The sequence below is a fragment of the Bombina bombina genome, chromosome 12, assembly GCF_027579735.1.
Source record: "Bombina bombina isolate aBomBom1 chromosome 12, aBomBom1.pri, whole genome shotgun sequence".
Lineage (NCBI taxonomy): Eukaryota > Metazoa > Chordata > Amphibia > Anura > Bombinatoridae > Bombina > Bombina bombina.
This window is the reverse complement of record NC_069510.1, coordinates 17,302,991-17,320,482: the sequence shown is the minus strand read 5'-3', so window position 1 is coordinate 17,320,482 and position 17,492 is coordinate 17,302,991. Positions and strand designations below refer to the sequence as shown.

General features: G+C 39.3%; 2 protein-coding genes across 3 annotated transcripts in view; one reads left to right on the top strand and one right to left on the bottom strand.

Annotated features, from left to right (window-relative positions):
- The window catches only part of AGPAT2 (1-acylglycerol-3-phosphate O-acyltransferase 2), a 214,687-nt gene extending 211,113 nt beyond the window's left edge, over positions 1-3,574 (top strand). For both annotated transcript variants that reach the window (XM_053695543.1, XM_053695542.1), the window contains one exon: positions 260-3,574. In XM_053695543.1, the coding sequence (XP_053551518.1) occupies positions 260-334 (75 nt within the window). In that variant the 3' untranslated portion in view covers positions 335-3,574. The remainder of the gene's footprint in view (positions 1-259) is intronic.
- Positions 3,575-5,752: 2,178 nt separating this feature from the next.
- EGFL7 (EGF like domain multiple 7) overlaps positions 5,753-17,492 on the bottom strand; it is a 62,336-nt gene continuing 50,596 nt past the window's right edge. The window contains exon 10 of the mRNA XM_053695767.1: positions 5,753-8,105. Coding sequence (XP_053551742.1) covers positions 8,083-8,105 — 23 coding nt within the window. The 3' untranslated portion in view covers positions 5,753-8,082. The remainder of the gene's footprint in view (positions 8,106-17,492) is intronic.

Below are 17,492 nucleotides of genomic sequence, written 5' to 3'. Positions count from 1 at the left end.
GTTAATAAACAGAGTAGTGCTGGACAATTATTATTATTTCAGGTGCTATTCAGAAACATCAAAGACTACTCGCTAAAGCTCATTGTGTCCCCTGGCGAAGAAAATCACTATATAGTAGCGGCCCTTTATATCACTTAACTGTCTACTGTCCAGCTTTAGTAAAATGACCTGCTTTTCCAGCTAATTCTTTTCTCCAGACAATACATTGTTCCTGTACTCTGTTGCTAATTATGGATTTATTGCATTTTTACATTTCCAGGTAGGATCAAAGTTGAAATCCTTCCAAAAATCGAAATATCCGACTTGCAAGATAGTGACATCACTGAATTGGTAGAAAGCTGCCATAAGACCATGCGGGAGGTCTTTTTCAGGATCTCAAACATATCCCCCCAGGAGAATGGGCCGAGCACCTGTAATCATTAGACCTCTTCCCTTACAGTGTTGTGGACCTAACTTATTAGGCACCATAGAACAACAGAGCTGTATATTGCGTTTCCTTTGAGCAATGGACTTTGTTCTTTAAAAAAAAGACTTTACCAATCAAATTGCCAGATATTATTGTCTTCTGGGCCAATGGTTCTTATTGTATTTGCAGCCATTACATTATTAATACTGAATGCACTGGGTAACAATTTATTTATTTTACAGTCCTTAGGTTATAATAAAAAATGTCTGTTCTTAATCATTACTACGGTATATGTTTTGGTTTCGCAAAAAATATCCAATGTTGTTATTTTTGTAAAAAAAATAGTATATATTAAAAAGTTAACTCCCATATTTTTTTTAAAAAAAAGATGTTTTTAAAAATATATTTTAAATTACTGTAAAACCAGCTGTGAGATATTACAGTATATTTTTTGTTCTGTGTATATTAGAACGTATTTCCAGTATGATTATTGGTGGAACTCATTGTGATTTTGAAAATATTTGCAATTTTTTTGTACTTTAAAATATAAATCAGAGAATAGAAAGATAAAGTGATCTTATATTATTATGTTTAAAGTAACATATCGTTAGTATATACACGTATTTTATTTTGTGTTTATTAAGAAAGGAATTTTGTAGTAAACTGGCCAACTGACCAATGCGGTGTGAGATAGATCAGCAATTTTAAAATGTTAGTATGTTGTATTAATCTATCTATATATCTATCTATTGATATAGATAAACGGATACAAAGTGCCAAATTATACAAGTGAAACCCTCTGTCAGATAAAAACACGTTTACCCTTTATGTATATATTTGATACCTAAGACAATATAGATATTGAATTTCATGTTTCCACATTGGTGAAGGTGTCTGACCTGATTTTTGTCAGTAAATATCCTTTTTATATTATATTTTGTTGTATTTAGAATTGTTATGGTATATTTTTGCTAAGTGTTATAAAACTATAATACTTATTGAACAGAATCTGAAAAAAGATCCATTATATGTGTTCTGTATGAAGATCAGATACTGATAACACCAAAATGTGCGTAGCTACGTGTAATTTGCTATGTCACATATTCTATATATACTGTCATCTCTGTGTATTAATATGATTGGGGATTAACACTGCTTTTTTCATACATATTCAGAGGCCAATGTGAGTTGGAGTGGTTACTAATATATTCTTATCCTTAATGGTATATCATCCCAAGTGTATAATATCTGGTATTGTTTAACAGTCTTATCTTAACCTGCCCTAGCAACATGCTAATATACTCGTTGCCGTGCAGTAATTCCGATTTCTGAATGAGAGCTGCCGTCTAGCGTTACTGGGGCAGACATAAAGTACATTGTTTTCTGTGTGACATTAAAAAAATTGTTTATGGCAAACTCAATAATGAGTTGATTTCCAATTAAATGACATTTAAAAATGGAATTTATTTTGTACACTGTGGTTAAAATATTTTATAAGGTGTGTCAAAGTGAATTTTCCACATATAGAAATGTATTAGTCCTTTGTATAGCTACATTTATTAAGATTTGATTAATTTATCTGCAGTTGTGTAAAGAGATATGAAACCCAGTTTTTTTTCTTTCATTATTCGCATAGAGCTTTTTCCCATTTATTTATCTAAATTTTGTTCTCTTTGTATCCTTTGTGGAAAAATATACCTAGGTAGGCTCTGAAGCTGCTGATTGGTGACTGCACAAATATGTATCTTGTCATTGTAGTGCATTACTGTTCGTTCAACAAAGGATACCAAGAGACTTTTAAGTCTGTCTGCTCATACGTTACCTATGAAAGCAATATACAGTGTTCACTGCTTGTAAACATGAATTACTTGTACAGATTACAGGTAAAATACTCCATTGACAAACTGATATAATATAGAATATTGTTTTGATATAAATCAGTTTGCTTGAGATAAACTTCCCAAATTCACATGCTGAATTTTATCAAACATACAGGTTAATCACAGTCTATTAGAGCCCATAATATTCAGTTTATGTCATTTGTTCTTATGTTTTCTGGTGAATTGTGTTAAAATAGAAATACTGTTTGATTTGCTGCTTAATATGACTACACAAACATCTGATGCTATATTAATATTCATTGTCTAACTCATATAAATCAGACCCATATCGGTTTATATAAGGACTGCTATTTGTGTCAAATGTCTTCTTTTCATTCTGAGAACAATTAGGGCTCAGTTCATTACATATTTCTCTATATAATAAATTCTACAGACACTATAAATGTTCATATGGTTTGCTGACCTGTCTAGTTACCTGTTCAGTTATCTCAGCAGTATTGCCACAGTACTTTAGGGACACAAATATCTTTGGAGGTGACCAAGTCTAGATAGCTCCACCGTTAGCTAATCTTACAAGATAAAACACATTATTACACATTTGTAAGGAACATCTCATGACACTGGTGCTAGAAAGTTATAGCATCTATACAATTTGTATTTGTAAGTGGTCTGCAAAATGATACATGAAGGAATTATATTATAGTGTAATACATTGTAGACCATCAATATATCACCATCAGAACAAAACGGAGCAACATTTAAGTGCTGCATTTGCACCAGTAACTTTTGAAATGTGACTTGTTACTTTCAGTATCTGTGTGTGCTGTATTTCAAATAAGTGTTTCCGCTTTTTAGTATTGAATTTTAATATGCAACTAGACAGGAGATTCTGTGTCCCGTAACAAAAGCCAAAGACAATGAATTACTACCAAAATATTGATAGCACTTTAATGTTAGAAGAGACATTCTCAGCTGGGCTATGCAAGTCTATATATGTTCATTTATGGTGGTCTGTTCCATATGACTGTGTATAATTGCTTATTTCTATAGTTGATATATCGATGATATATTTCAATAGGTTTATTTGAAAGTAAAGAAAGTGCCTTAAATATAATAGATATGTGTTTTATGTTTAATATACTCATATCTTTCCTCTTCACGTTTGCAGTTTAACTAATTTTGTTGCCAAAAATGATTTATAGTTCTAACGGTCTGTATTCTTTGTTTTGTTTTCGAAATCAGAAAATGTTCATTCCAGCGCATTCAATTTGTTTGTCAGTTTGTAATTTAAAAGTAAAACAATTAAAACAAATTCTTTACTTTAAAAGTGTGATTCCTATTCTTGAATTTTAGTAATCTGTATGGTAAATTAAATAAAATGGCTTGCAAATTAATCAAGAGGTTCACTCTAAACACAGACTGTGTGAGAGAAACTAGATATATTAGCACTAGTGCAGGGTATTGTGGGGAATGTAGTGCTCGTGTACACAGGCCTGTGCAGGGTAATGTGGGGAATGCAGTGCTTGTGTACACAGGCCTGTGCAGGGTATTATGGGGAATGCAGTGCTCGTGTACACAGGCCTGTGCAGGGTATTGTGGGGAATGTAGTGCTCGTGTACACAGGCCTGTGCAGGGTATTGTGGGGAATGTAGTGCTTGTGTACACAGGCCTGTGCAGGGTATTGTGGGGAATGTAGTGCTCGTGTACACAGGCCTGTGCAGGGTATTGTGGGGAATGTAGTGCTCGTGTACACAGGCCCGTGCAGGGTATTGTGGGGGAATGTAGTGCTCGTGTACACAGGCCTGTGCAGGGTATTGTGGGGAATGCAGTGCTTGTGTACACAGGCCCGTGCAGGGTATTGTGGGGAATGTAGTGCTCGCTACTACATTCCCCTTAACCCCTCCCTGATCCCCCCTCAAACAGCTCTCTAACCATCCCCCCTCTAATTATTGCCGCCATCTTAGGTACTGGCAGCTGTCTGCCAGTACCTATAAATCCCTTTTATAGGGTTTGTATCTTGAACTGTACAAGATACAAACCCTTAAGGGATAAATACTTCCCAAAAATAATGAAAGAAATAACAGACTTCCCACAGATGTCGGAACAAGAAAGACTATGGGGCCTATATATCATGCGCCGAATGCAGGCTCGCCACTTTTGAGTATCTCAACACCTCATGGTGTAAAAGTTTAAGTTCTGATTTCAGTACATGGCCAGGGTTTTATTCGAGTCTCTTTATAGTTCCCAGGAACTGATTGATTGCATGGAAGGCTCTAAGGGCTTTTTCTTGCAGTGTTTTGCTGGCCAGTTTAAAGCTTCCTGATGCACTCAGTGTAAGCCAGAGATAGGTATAATTTAATAAGTGCTCTACCTCTTTAGAGAACAATAGGAATTTGAGTTTTTGCTGGAGATTTTGGGGCTTTTGCTGGAAAATCATGACTTTAGTTTTTTCCATATTCACTTGCCCATGACTTACAGTATGTCTGCAGTAGGTCTAGTTTTCTTGCAAACCCACTGCTGTGGGGGACAGGATGAGCAGGTCATCTGCATACAAAAAACGCTGGTCTGTAGAGTTTTGCAACACAGGGGTGTGCCAACTTTTGCAACAGGGGGGTGTGCAGACTTTTGCATATGCTGGGGTGTGTAGACTTTTGCACATGCGGGGGTGTGCAGACTTTTGCACATGCGGGGGTGTGCAGACTTTTGCACATGCGGGGGTGTGCAGACTTTTGCACATGCGGGGGTGTGCAGACTTTTGCACTCGCAATGGGTGTGCAGATTTTTGCACTGGGGGTGGCCAGGTATGTTTGTCTCGTGCAGGGCAGGGGAGGGGGGGGGGGGCAGGAGCAGGTGGGACTGCACTGCGGGGGGGAAAAAATGTTGAGCGGCAGGGAATAGGAAAGATCGAGGGAGAGGGGATCCAAATGGATGGGGATTTTGGCCGTGTACATGGGCTTTAGGACTAGTGTATATATATAGGTATAGGTAATATTGTACCAGATATATATAGAAATATGTATTTAGGAATAAACAGAACATATTCTTCTATGTGAAGAACATTAGATTGTGAAATAGTCACAACTTCATGCTGGGGTAGTGCACTTGAGAAAATGTGGTCAGGTTTGCACGTGAATGGGAAGGTTTTTCTCACTTTTCTTGCTCCTTTGACATCTATTGGGGAATACTATATTCGCTATATTCTAAGCGCACAAAAACGTACTTCTAGCGCTCCACTCATAGTCTAACCCACAGTGTTAATCTGCTGGTAGGTACTGCATGAAGGAAGGGATTACATTATACTTGTTAATGGGTTTACACAAAAGGGTTTGCTGTGTGAACAAATAATGCTAATGGTACAAGCTAAAGAAAAGACTTCACTGTTAAACATTTAGATATCTATCCCCTTAAACTGTACTTGGATAGCTGACGATAGCTGCTTTTATTCAGCAGTGTTGTATATAATATTTAATAATCCAACCCGTAATCACACACAACAAGAGTGATCTTTATTCAACTTGTATTTTATTATGAATTCATGGATAAAAAATATATACAGTGTCATCTATTATTCATCTTCTTACTAAATACATTACACACGTTTACTACAAAACAATATTGTACCATGTATACAAAAATATCTATTATTTACATGAATATTCACTAGTAGCCAAACGAAAAACACACAAAGCAGTGACTATAGACTCACATGCAAATGCAAGTTCATTAAACATTATTTTTATTTTCTTGAAATTATTATTTTTTTAAAGGCATTATTAAAAAGTGACTGAAACATATACAGAAAATAAACCTGGGTGTAGTTACAGTATCAGTAATTCCACTGCTACAATGTGTGTCCAGTATATGCAATGTGTGCCCAGTATATGCAATGTGTGCCCAGGTTTTGCAATGTGTGTCCAGTATATGCAATGTGTGTCCAGTATATGCAATGTGTGTCCAGTATATGCAATGTGTGCCCAGTATATGCAATGTGTGCCCAGTATATGCAATGTGTGCCCAGGTTTTGCAATGTGTGTCCAGTATATGCAATGTGTGTTCAGTATATACAATGTGTGTCCAGTATATACAATGTGTGTCCAGTATATACAATGTGTGCCCAGTATATGCAATGTGTGCCCAGTATATGCAATGCGTGCCCAGTATATACAATGTGTGTCCAGTATATTAAATGTGTGCCCAAGTTTTGCAATGTGTGCCCAGTATATGCAATGTGTGTTCAGTATATGCAATGTGTGTCCAGTATATGCAATGTGTGTCTAGTATATGCAATGTGTGCCCAGTATATTAAATGTGTGCCCAATATATATGCAATGTGTGCCCAGTATATACAATGTGTGACCAGTATATACAATGTGTGCCCAGTATATGCAATGTGTGCCTAGGTTTCGCAATGTGTGTCCAGGTTTTGCAATGTGTGTCCAGTATATGCAATGTGTGCCCAGTATATGCAATGTGTGCCCAGTATATACAATGTGTGCCCAGTATATGCAATATGTGCCCAGTATATACAATGTGTGCCCAGTATATGCAATGTGTGCCCAGGTTTTGCAATGTGCGTTCAGTATATGCAGTGTGTGCCCAGTATATGCAATGTGTGCCCAGGTTTTGCAATGTGCGTTCAGTATATGCAATGTGTGCCCAGTATATGCAATGTGTGCCCAGGTTTTGCAATGTGTGCCCGGGTATATGCAATGTGTGCCCGGGTATATGCAATGTGTGCCCAGGTTTTGCAATGTGTGCCCGGTATATGCCCTATGATATCATCACTGTATTAACACTCATTACACGACTATGCTCTTGTGCAGCCTCAGGTTAATGCTGCTGTGTGTAAAGAAAATTAGATGCCAGGATCTGAGTAGGATGTTATGACAAGTATCATAAAGATATGCCCCAGGGCAGCTGCCTGTTGTGTCTATTTTGATACAAATGTAAGATAATCGCAACCAATAAATATAAAAGAGAAAATGTACAGCACATTTGACTAAATTATAAAGACTATCCATGGGTTACTTAGAGAGCAAGAGAGTATGAGGCTGACTCCTTCTGATAACCACTAAGTACTGTGGAGGTTTACTACTGCAATTTCAATAGGGTTATGGTTAGTGTTAACCCTTTGGATGCCTGAGATGGCTGCAACTTATAGCTCATGATGTTGGTGCTTCAGAGAGGTTAACGTGAACAGCTCGTCTGTGTTATAATAGCTACACATACTATGTGGTCTCTACAGTGTCTTCTGCCTGAAATAATATAAATCTTATAAAAAGCATTAACTGCAGGTAATTTTATCTAGTTTGTGTTGATAGGTGATTTAACTATTTCCAAAGGAAGTTCATTTGGTGACTGTTTCCATATAAATATAAAATACTCAATTGCTTAAATTTTTCATTTTCAATTAGAAAAAAAAAACATTATATTCAAAGCAGCAAATCTCTATAGTTACTGGATAACTTTTAATATAAATGTCTGTCTGATTCTGAAACCCAAGTAGCTTATGGAATAGAGAAGGCAGAAAGTAATTTTATGTGCTCTAAAATACATATAAAAATCTGCTTTTGTCACTCTCACACCCAGAATGCAATGCTTTATGTACAAGATTCTGTCACTAGACACATTACATCTCTATGTCACTGCCCGTGTGGTAGCTGAGATAGGGAAGACATCTTTAAAAATAAAAATGGAATATGTACAATTAGGAAGACGGTCACTGATTCTCACCTTGGCAGTGACATTGTTTTTTTTTAAATATTTACAGATGCTGCTTGTATGAGAGTCTGTTATCCAAGTGAAAGTAGTTTTCATTTCTGCATTATGTGTAGATCATAATTCATTCTTACACGAACCTATAATGGAAAACATTAGAATATTTATTATATACAAAACTGTAATACAGCTGTGAATGTCTGTTGGCTTAATGACGTTATGACACTGTAATGACCTTATGGTAACTAATGATCACCTGGTCCATTAGTTTTCTAGTGCAATTTATACCGTGCTTTTTTGTATTGTTTTCAGATTCAAAGCCATTGCATTCCCTTTAAAAACACTGCAATAACCCAATTATCACAAGCATTTCAAGTGCATTCGTGGGGCAAAAAGGGCATAAAAGACTAAATTAACCTTTCCTGGTACAGACAGAGCATTTTAATCTACTTCTATTATTAAATGTACTTTGTTCTTTCATTATCCTTTGTTGAAAATCATATTTAGGTAGGCTCAGGAGCGTAGGAACTATCTGCTGATTGGTGGCTAGAATGGGGTTAAACACATAGTAGAAGTACCACTTGGGACCAGCAGAGCACTGGGACCCCAAGTGGAATCTACTGCTGATCCAATCAGCAGCGCTAATTACACATCTGAGAAATACAACTAGGGATGCTGATTGGATCAGCGACGGTTTCCACTTGTGTCCAGAAGTGCTCTGTGGGTCCCGGGGCGACACTTTGACTGTGTGTTTAACCCCTTTGTGGAGGGTAAACACCTCCATATTCTTAAAATAACCATCTCTAATGAATTAGCTCATTATTATGTACACACTTCATGCTAAAACAAATTAGTCATTTGAAGATCCCTTTAATATAGCTGCTGCCTTTAGAAATCTCTCAGTAAATAAATAAATGAATTAATAAATACCAATAAACAAACGTCTTGAAATGAAATAATTGTGATCTGTCAGACTTTTTTTTTAATTCTGTGTGGGGTCTCTGAATCAACAGAACAAATAGCTGCAAAACTCACAACAAAAAATCATCTTCATTTGTTTCCTTCAATCTCTGTCCTACACTGACGAGTTGTAATTACCGTTGGGCTAATGTGCTGCGGAAAGACTTATCTGTGAATTCCCCAGGATGGCTATGTTGTGCCGTATTTATTTTCTTTTTCATTTGGCCGCCCCACGGTGCACATTATAAGAGCGTGTTTAATAATCCCCCAAATGAATGGAACGACTGAGCTGGCTGTTTGCATTGTCACGCGTTTTACGTCTTCCAGAGCACAAGAGTCAGATAATTAGCTAAATGCGACTTTATTTGGATTCTGATCAAGCACAGATTGTGATTTTGGATTTCTTGGACAATTTCCTAATAAGCTACTGGGGAAAGCTGACTCCGTTGGACACCAGCAGGAAATATACTGATGAGGGAGATACCACTGGAGCAAGCTCAGCTTTTACTGCTCAAAGAAATAGCCTCATTTTCTAAATAAAACATAAATAGCAATTATTGCATTTTCTCTCGGATTTCAAATGTGAAAACAAACATTTTGGTTAAATGGTTAGCGATATTGGACTGATTTTCGTGTTATGCTATAAATCAGAACAATGCAATGTATAGTGCAAGAAGTGTGCAACAGATACTAGAGTATAAGTTTTTCAATTCAAATTTAAATAGCTTTTACGTAAAGGGACAGTTTACCCTATATTTTATTCCCTTTAATTTGTTCCTAGTGGTTGATTTTACCTGCTGGAGTGCAATTAACTGTTTTTAAATAGCTAATTTACCTTTATATCAGCATTTGGAATAGCTGATTCTATACTATATAGTTTCTTTACTGAAGTACAGGCTATAGAAAAGCTGTGTAAACATAGCCAGCAGAAGAAATCACACTCCCAGTGGGAGGTAGGAGAGATAAGCAATAAAATGAGCCTGATTATCTTAAGCTCTCCATTAAGCCAAGATGATCTAAAAAGTCTCGTCCGTACGACAAGACCCTTCAAAAAAATAAAGAAACACAAATTTTATCTTGAGATGTTTATGTGAAGGAGTGACTCCTACATTACAATATAAGGTCTAAAAAAAATTCCAAAGATTTTGTGTGATTTCTCTCCAAGCCAGCGAGTTTTTGCTAATCAGGCCCAAGTATTGAGCTTTGGTATACAGAGATAATATAAAGAACCATGTGTGTGTACAGAAATAGATAATAAAAAAAAGTGATCTGATTTCCCTGCAAGCTCAATCTATTTTAATGGGTTGTGGTTTCAAATAACAAAACCAACAATACCATATACAAAAATAAACCTAAAGGAGCAATGGAGCTGGCTCAACAAGTCATTGGAAACACATTAAGGGAAAAACATCACATTACACTGTCCCATTAACATTTTTTTTTATTAAAGCCCGTTTCAGTTCTGCTTTTTCTTATGGATAAGTGATTTTTATTCTTCATACAAAGTTCCTTTAATGATTATGTTTCTATACATTATTTTAATTCAGTATACAAAGATTTTATGCTAAAAAATAAGAGGAGTTACAGCCGCACTGTAAAGAGGCACCAAAGGGCTGATAAAATAAAAAAAATAACTTTATTAGGTCAAAAATAAAATGCAGAATACATAATCAAAGATTTTATTCCTTTAAGGCTACTGGGAAGAAACGCTTGTATGTACCCCGTTTATTTTTATGTGGGACCCATTTTAATGTAAGGAAATAAATCCTTTCTCCTCTCCCATATGACAACGTATATTTATTGTACAATCTCTGGCATTCTCCACTCCAGCTTCCTGTCTGACCTAATGTGCGCAAGACAACTTCATGGGTGGCGCGTTTTATTGTGCCAATAAATTAGAAATGAGCCATTAAGGCATGGTGTGAATTCATCTAAAACTTTTAGCAAAGGCGCCCCGTGGTCATCTCAGCCTTCAGCAATTACTGCTGACCGCCTGTGGCTACTGCTGTGACAGTGCAGAACATGCTAAATGCTCTTTATAGCACTAGAGACGTGAACTATACATTAACCTCTTGACTGTCGCAGGGGGTTGTAGCGCAGCACGAGGCACTTAAACTGCTGCTTTACCCTTAACTAGGTGACGGCTTTAAAACGACACAAAATATACTGTAGATTATGCTGAAAATTTAGTCCATGCTCTGTTAGGGTATACTAGTCTGTGATTGGCTGATGTCTGTCACATGATATAGGGGGCCGGTAAATGGGAGAAAAAATACATTTGTCAGAAACAAATCTCTTGCTTATTTGAAATTCAGAGTAAGTGTTAATTCATTGTCTTTTTATTATGCACTTAATAATTATGCAATTCTACTGCATGGAGTGGTCCTTATAGTGCAACAATGGATCAGTCAAGTCAGTTACTGGTTCACATGAGCTTATAAACCACAGGGCTTTTTGTTTTTTTTAGAAAAGCTCCTCTAATGTGAAATGTTGTTTTACTGATACAAACATTGGCTTTAACGGAACATGAAATCCATATTTCTCCAACATAGGTGTGTCCGGTCCACGGCGTCATCCTTACTTGTGGGATATTCTCTTCCCCAACAGGAAATGGCAAAGAGCCCAGCAAAGCTGGTCACATGATCCCTCCTAGGCTCCGCCTACCCCAGTCATTCTCTTTGCCGTTGTACAGGCAACATCTCCACGGAGATGGCTTAGAGTTTTTTAGTGTTTAACTGTAGTTTTTATTATTCAATCAAGAGTTTGTTATTTTGAAATAGTGCTGGCATGTACTATTTACTCAGAAACAGAAAAGAGATGAAGATTTCTGTTTGTATGAGGAAAATGATTTTAGCAACCGTCACTAAAATCCATGGCTGTTCCACACAGGACTGTTGAGAGCAATTAACTTCAGTTGGGGGAACAGTGAGCAGTCTCTTGCTGCTTGAGGTATGACACATTCTAACAAGACGATGTAATGCTGGAAGCTGTCATTTTCCCTATGGGATCCGGTAAGCCATGTTTATTACGATCGTAAATAAGGGCTTCACAAGGGCTTATTAAGACTGTAGACTTTTTCAGGGCTAAATCGATTCATTATTAACACATATTTAGCCTTGAGGAATCATTTTATCTGGGTATTTTGATATAATAATATCGGCAGGCACTGTTTTAGACACCTTATTCTTAGGGGCTTTCCCAAAGCATAGGCAGAGCCTCATTTTCGCGCCGGTGTGGCGCACTTGTTTTTGAGAGGCATGGCATGCAGTCGCATGTGAGAGGAGCTCTGATACTTAGAAAAGGCTTTCTGAAGGCGTCATTTGGTATCGTATTCCCCTTTGGGCTTGGTTGGGTCTCAGCAAAGCAGATACCAGGGACTGTAAAGGGGTTAAAGTTCAAAACGGCTCCGGTTCCGTTATTTTAAGAGTTAAAGCTTCCAAATTTGGTGTGCAATACTTTTAAGGCTTTAAGACACTGTGGTGAAAATTTGGTGAATTTTGAACAATTCCTTCATGTTTTTTCGCAATTGCAGTAATAAAGTGTGTTCAGTTTAAAATTTAAAGTGACAGTAACGGTTTTATTTTAAAACGTTTTTTGTACTTTGTTATCAAGTTTATGCCTGTTTAACATGTCTGAACTACCAGATAGACTGTGTTCTGAATGTGGGGAAGCCAGAATTCCTATTCATTTAAATAAATGTGATTTATGTGACAATGACAATGATGCCCAAGATGATTCCTCAAGTGAGGGGAGTAAGCATGGTACTGCATCATTCCCTCCTTCGTCTACACGAGTCTTGCCCACTCAGGAGGCCCCTAGTACATCTAGCGCGCCAATACTCCTTACTATGCAACAATTAACGGCTGTAATGGATAATTCTGTCAAAAACATTTTAGCCAAAATGAACACTTATCAGCGTAAGCGCGATTGCTCTGTTTTAGATACTGAAGAGCATGACGACGCTGATAATAATATTTCTGAAGGGCCCCTAACCCAGTCTGATGGGGCAAGGGAGGTTTTGTCTGAGGGAGAAATTACTGATTCAGGGAACATTTCTCAACAAGCTGAACCTGATGTGATTGCATTTAAATTTAAGTTGGAACATCTCCGCATTCTGCTTAAGGAGGTATTATCCACTCTGGATGATTGTGACAAGTTGGTCATCCCAGAGAAACTATGTAAAATGGACAAGTTCCTAGAGGTGCCGGGGCTCCCAGAAGCTTTTCCTATACCCAAGCGGGTGGCGGACATTGTTAATAAAGAATGGGAAAGGCCCGGTATTCCTTTCGTCCCTCCCCCCATATTTAAAAAATTGTTTCCTATGGTCGACCCCAGAAAGGACTTATGGCAGACAGTCCCCAAGGTCGAGGGAGCGGTTTCCACTTTAAACAAACGCACCACTATACCCATAGAGGATAGTTGTGCTTTCAAAGATCCTATGGATAAAAAATTAGAAGGTTTGCTTAAGAAAATGTTTGTTCAGCAGGGTTACCTTCTACAACCAATTTCATGCATTGTCCCTGTCGCTACAGCCGCATGTTTCTGGTTCGATGAGCTGATAAAGGCGGTCGATAGTGATTCTCCTCCTTATGAGGAGATTATGGACAGAATCAATGCTCTCAAATTGGCTAATTCTTTCACCCTAGACGCCACTTTGCAATTGGCTAGGTTAGCGGCTAAGAATTCAGGGTTTGCTATTGTGGCGCGCAGAGCGCTTTGGTTGAAATCTTGGTCGGCTGATGCGTCTTCCAAGAACAAGCTACTTAACATTCCTTTCAAGGGGAAAACGCTGTTTGGCCCTGACTTGAAAGAGATTATCTCTGATATCACTGAGGGTAAGGGCCACGCCATTCCTCAGGATCGGCCTTTCAAGGCAAAAAATAAACCTAATTTTCGTCCCTTTCGTAGAAACGGACCAACCCAAAGTGCTACGTCCTCTAAGCAAGAGGGTAATACTTCTCAAGCCAAGCCAGCTTGGAGACCAATGCAAGGCTGGAACAAGGGAAAGCAGGCCAAGAAACCTGCCACTGCTACCAAGACAGCATGAAATGTTGGCCCCCGATCCGGGACCGGATCTGGTGGGGGGCAGACTCTCTCTCTTCGCTCAGGCTTGGGCAAGAGATGTTCTGGATCCTTGGGCGCTAGAAATAGTCTCCCAAGGTTATCTTCTGGAATTCAAGGGGCTTCCCCCAAGGGGGAGGTTCCACAGGTCTCAGTTGTCTTCAGACCACATAAAAAGACAGGCATTCTTACATTGTGTAGAAGACCTGTTAAAAATGGGAGTGATTCATCCTGTTCCATTAAGAGAACAAGGGATGGGGTTCTACTCCAATCTGTTCATAGTTCCCAAAAAAGAGGGAACGTTCAGACCAATCTTAGATCTCAAGATCTTAAACAAGTTTCTCAAGGTTCCATCGTTCAAGATGGAAACCATTCGAACTATTCTTCCTTCCATCCAGGAAGGTCAATTCATGACCACGGTGGATTTAAAGGATGCGTATCTACATATTCCTATCCACAAGGAACATCATCGGTTCCTAAGGTTCGCATTCCTGGACAAACATTACCAGTTCGTGGCGCTTCCTTTCGGATTAGCCACTGCTCCAAGGATTTTCACAAAGGTACTAGGGTCCCTTCTAGCTGTGCTAAGACCAAGGGGCATTGCTGTAGTACCTTACTTGGACGACATTCTGATTCAAGCGTCGTCCCTTCCTCAAGCAAAGGCTCACACGGACATTGTCCTGGCCTTTCTCAGATCTCACGGATGGAAAGTGAACGTGGAAAAGAGTTCTCTATCTCCGTCAACAAGGGTTCCCTTCTTGGGAACAATAATAGACTCCTTAGAAATAAGGATTTTCCTGACAGAGGCCAGAAAAACAAAACTTCTAGACTCTTGTCGGATACTTCATTCCGTTCCTCTTCCTTCCATAGCTCAGTGCATGGAAGTGATCGGGTTGATGGTAGCGGCAATGGACATAGTTCCTTTTGCGCGCATTCATCTAAGACCATTACAACTGTGCATGCTCAGTCAGTGGAATGGGGACTATACAGACTTGTCTCCGAAGATACAAGTAAATCAGAGGACCAGAGACTCACTCCGTTGGTGGCTGTCCCTGGACAACCTGTCACAAGGGATGACATTCCGCAGACCAGAGTGGGTCATTGTCACGACCGACGCCAGTCTGATGGGCTGGGGCGCGGTCTGGGGATCCCTGAAAGCTCAGGGTCTTTGGTCTCGGGAAGAATCTCTTCTACCGATAAATATTCTGGAACTGAGAGCGATATTCAATGCTCTCAAGGCTTGGCCTCAGCTAGCGAGGGCCACGTTCATACGGTTTCAATCAGACAACATGACAACTGTTGCGTACATCAACCATCAGGGGGGAACAAGGAGTTCCCTAGCGATGGAAGAAGTGACCAAAATCATTCTATGGGCGGAGTCTCACTCCTGCCACCTGTCTGCTATCCACATCCCAGGAGTGGAAAATTGGGAAGCGGATTTTCTGAGTCGTCAGACATTGCATCCGGGGGAGTGGGAACTCCATCCGGAAATCTTTGCCCAAGTCACTCAGCTGTGGGGCATTCCAGACATGGATCTGATGGCCTCTCGTCAGAACTTCAAAGTTCCTTGCTACGGGTCCAGATCCAGGGATCCCAAGGCGGCTCTAGTGGATGCACTAGTAGCACCTTGGACCTTCAAACTAGCTTATGTGTTCCCGCCGTTTCCTCTCATCCCCAGGCTGGTAGCCAGGATTAATCAGGAGAGGGCGTCGGTGATCTTGATAGCTCCTGCGTGGCCACGCAGGACTTGGTATGCAGATCTGGTGAATATGTCATCGGCTCCACCTTGGAAGCTACCTTTGAGACGAGACCTTCTTGTTCAGGGTCCGTTCGAACATCCGAATCTGGTTTCACTCCAGCTGACTGCTTGGAGATTGAACGCTTAATCTTATCGAAGCGAGGGTTCTCAGATTCTGTTATCGATACTCTTGTTCAGGCCAGAAAGCCTGTAACTAGAAAGATTTACCACAAAATTTGGAAAAAATATATCTGTTGGTGTGAATCTAAAGGATTCCCTTGGGACAAGGTTAAGATTCCTAGGATTCTATCCTTCCTTCAAGAAGGATTGGAAAAAGGATTATCTGCAAGTTCCCTGAAGGGACAGATTTCTGCCTTGTCTGTGTTACTTCACAAAAAGCTGGCAGCTGTGCCAGATGTTCAAGCCTTTGTTCAGGCTCTGGTTAGAATTAAGCCTGTTTACAAACCTTTGACTCCTCCTTGGAGTCTCAATTTGGTTCTTTCAGTTCTTCAGGGGGTTCCGTTTGAACCCTTACATTCCGTTGATATTAAGTTATTATCTTGGAAAGTTTTGTTTTTAGTTGCAATTTCTTCTGCTAGAAGAGTTTCAGAATTATCTGCTCTGCAGTGTTCTCCTCCTTATCTGGTGTTCCATGCAGATAAGGTGGTTTTACGTACTAAACCTGGTTTTCTTCCAAAAGTTGTTTCTAACAAAAACATTAACCAGGAGATTATCGTACCTTCTCTGTGTCCGAAACCAGTTTCAAAGAAGGAACGATTGTTGCACAATTTGGATGTTGTTCGCGCTCTAAAATTCTATTTAGATGCTACAAAGGATTTTAGACAAACATCTTCCTTGTTTGTTGTTTATTCCGGTAAAAGGAGAGGTCAAAAAGCAACTTCTACCTCTCTTTCTTTTTGGATTAAAAGCATCATCAGATTGGCTTACGAGACTGCCGGACGGCAGCCTCCCGAAAGAATCACAGCTCATTCCACTAGGGCTGTGGCTTCCACATGGGCCTTCAAGAACGAGGCTTCTGTTGATCAGATATGTAGGGCAGCGACTTGGTCTTCACTGCACACTTTTACCAAATTTTACAAGTTTGATACTTTTGCTTCTTCTGAGGCTATTTTTGGGAGAAAGGTTTTGCAAGCCGTGGTGCCTTCCATTTAGGTGACCTGATTTGCTCCCTCCCTTCATCCGTGTCCTAAAGCTTTGGTATTGGTTCCCACAAGTAAGGATGACGCCGTGGACCGGACACACCTATGTTGGAGAAAACAGAATTTATGTTTACCTGATAAATTACTTTCTCCAACGGTGTGTCCGGTCCACGGCCCGCCCTGGTTTTTTTAATCAGGTCTGATAATTTATTTTCTTTGACTACAGTCACCACGGTACCATATGGTTTCTCCTATGCAAATATTCCTCCTTAACGTCGGTCGAATGACTGGGGTAGGCGGAGCCTAGGAGGGATCATGTGACCAGCTTTGCTGGGCTCTTTGCCATTTCCTGTTGGGGAAGAGAATATCCCACAAGTAAGGATGACGCCGTGGACCGGACACACCGTTGGAGAAAGTAATTTATCAGGTAAACATAAATTCTGTTTTTTATTCTACGATTCGGACAGAGCATCAAAATTTAAATAACTTTCCGATTTACGTCTATGATCTAATTTGCTTCTTTTGCTTGGTATCCTTTGTTGAAAAGCATACTTAGGTAGGCTGACGGGCAGCGATTTACTACTGGGATCTTGCTGCTGATTGGTGCC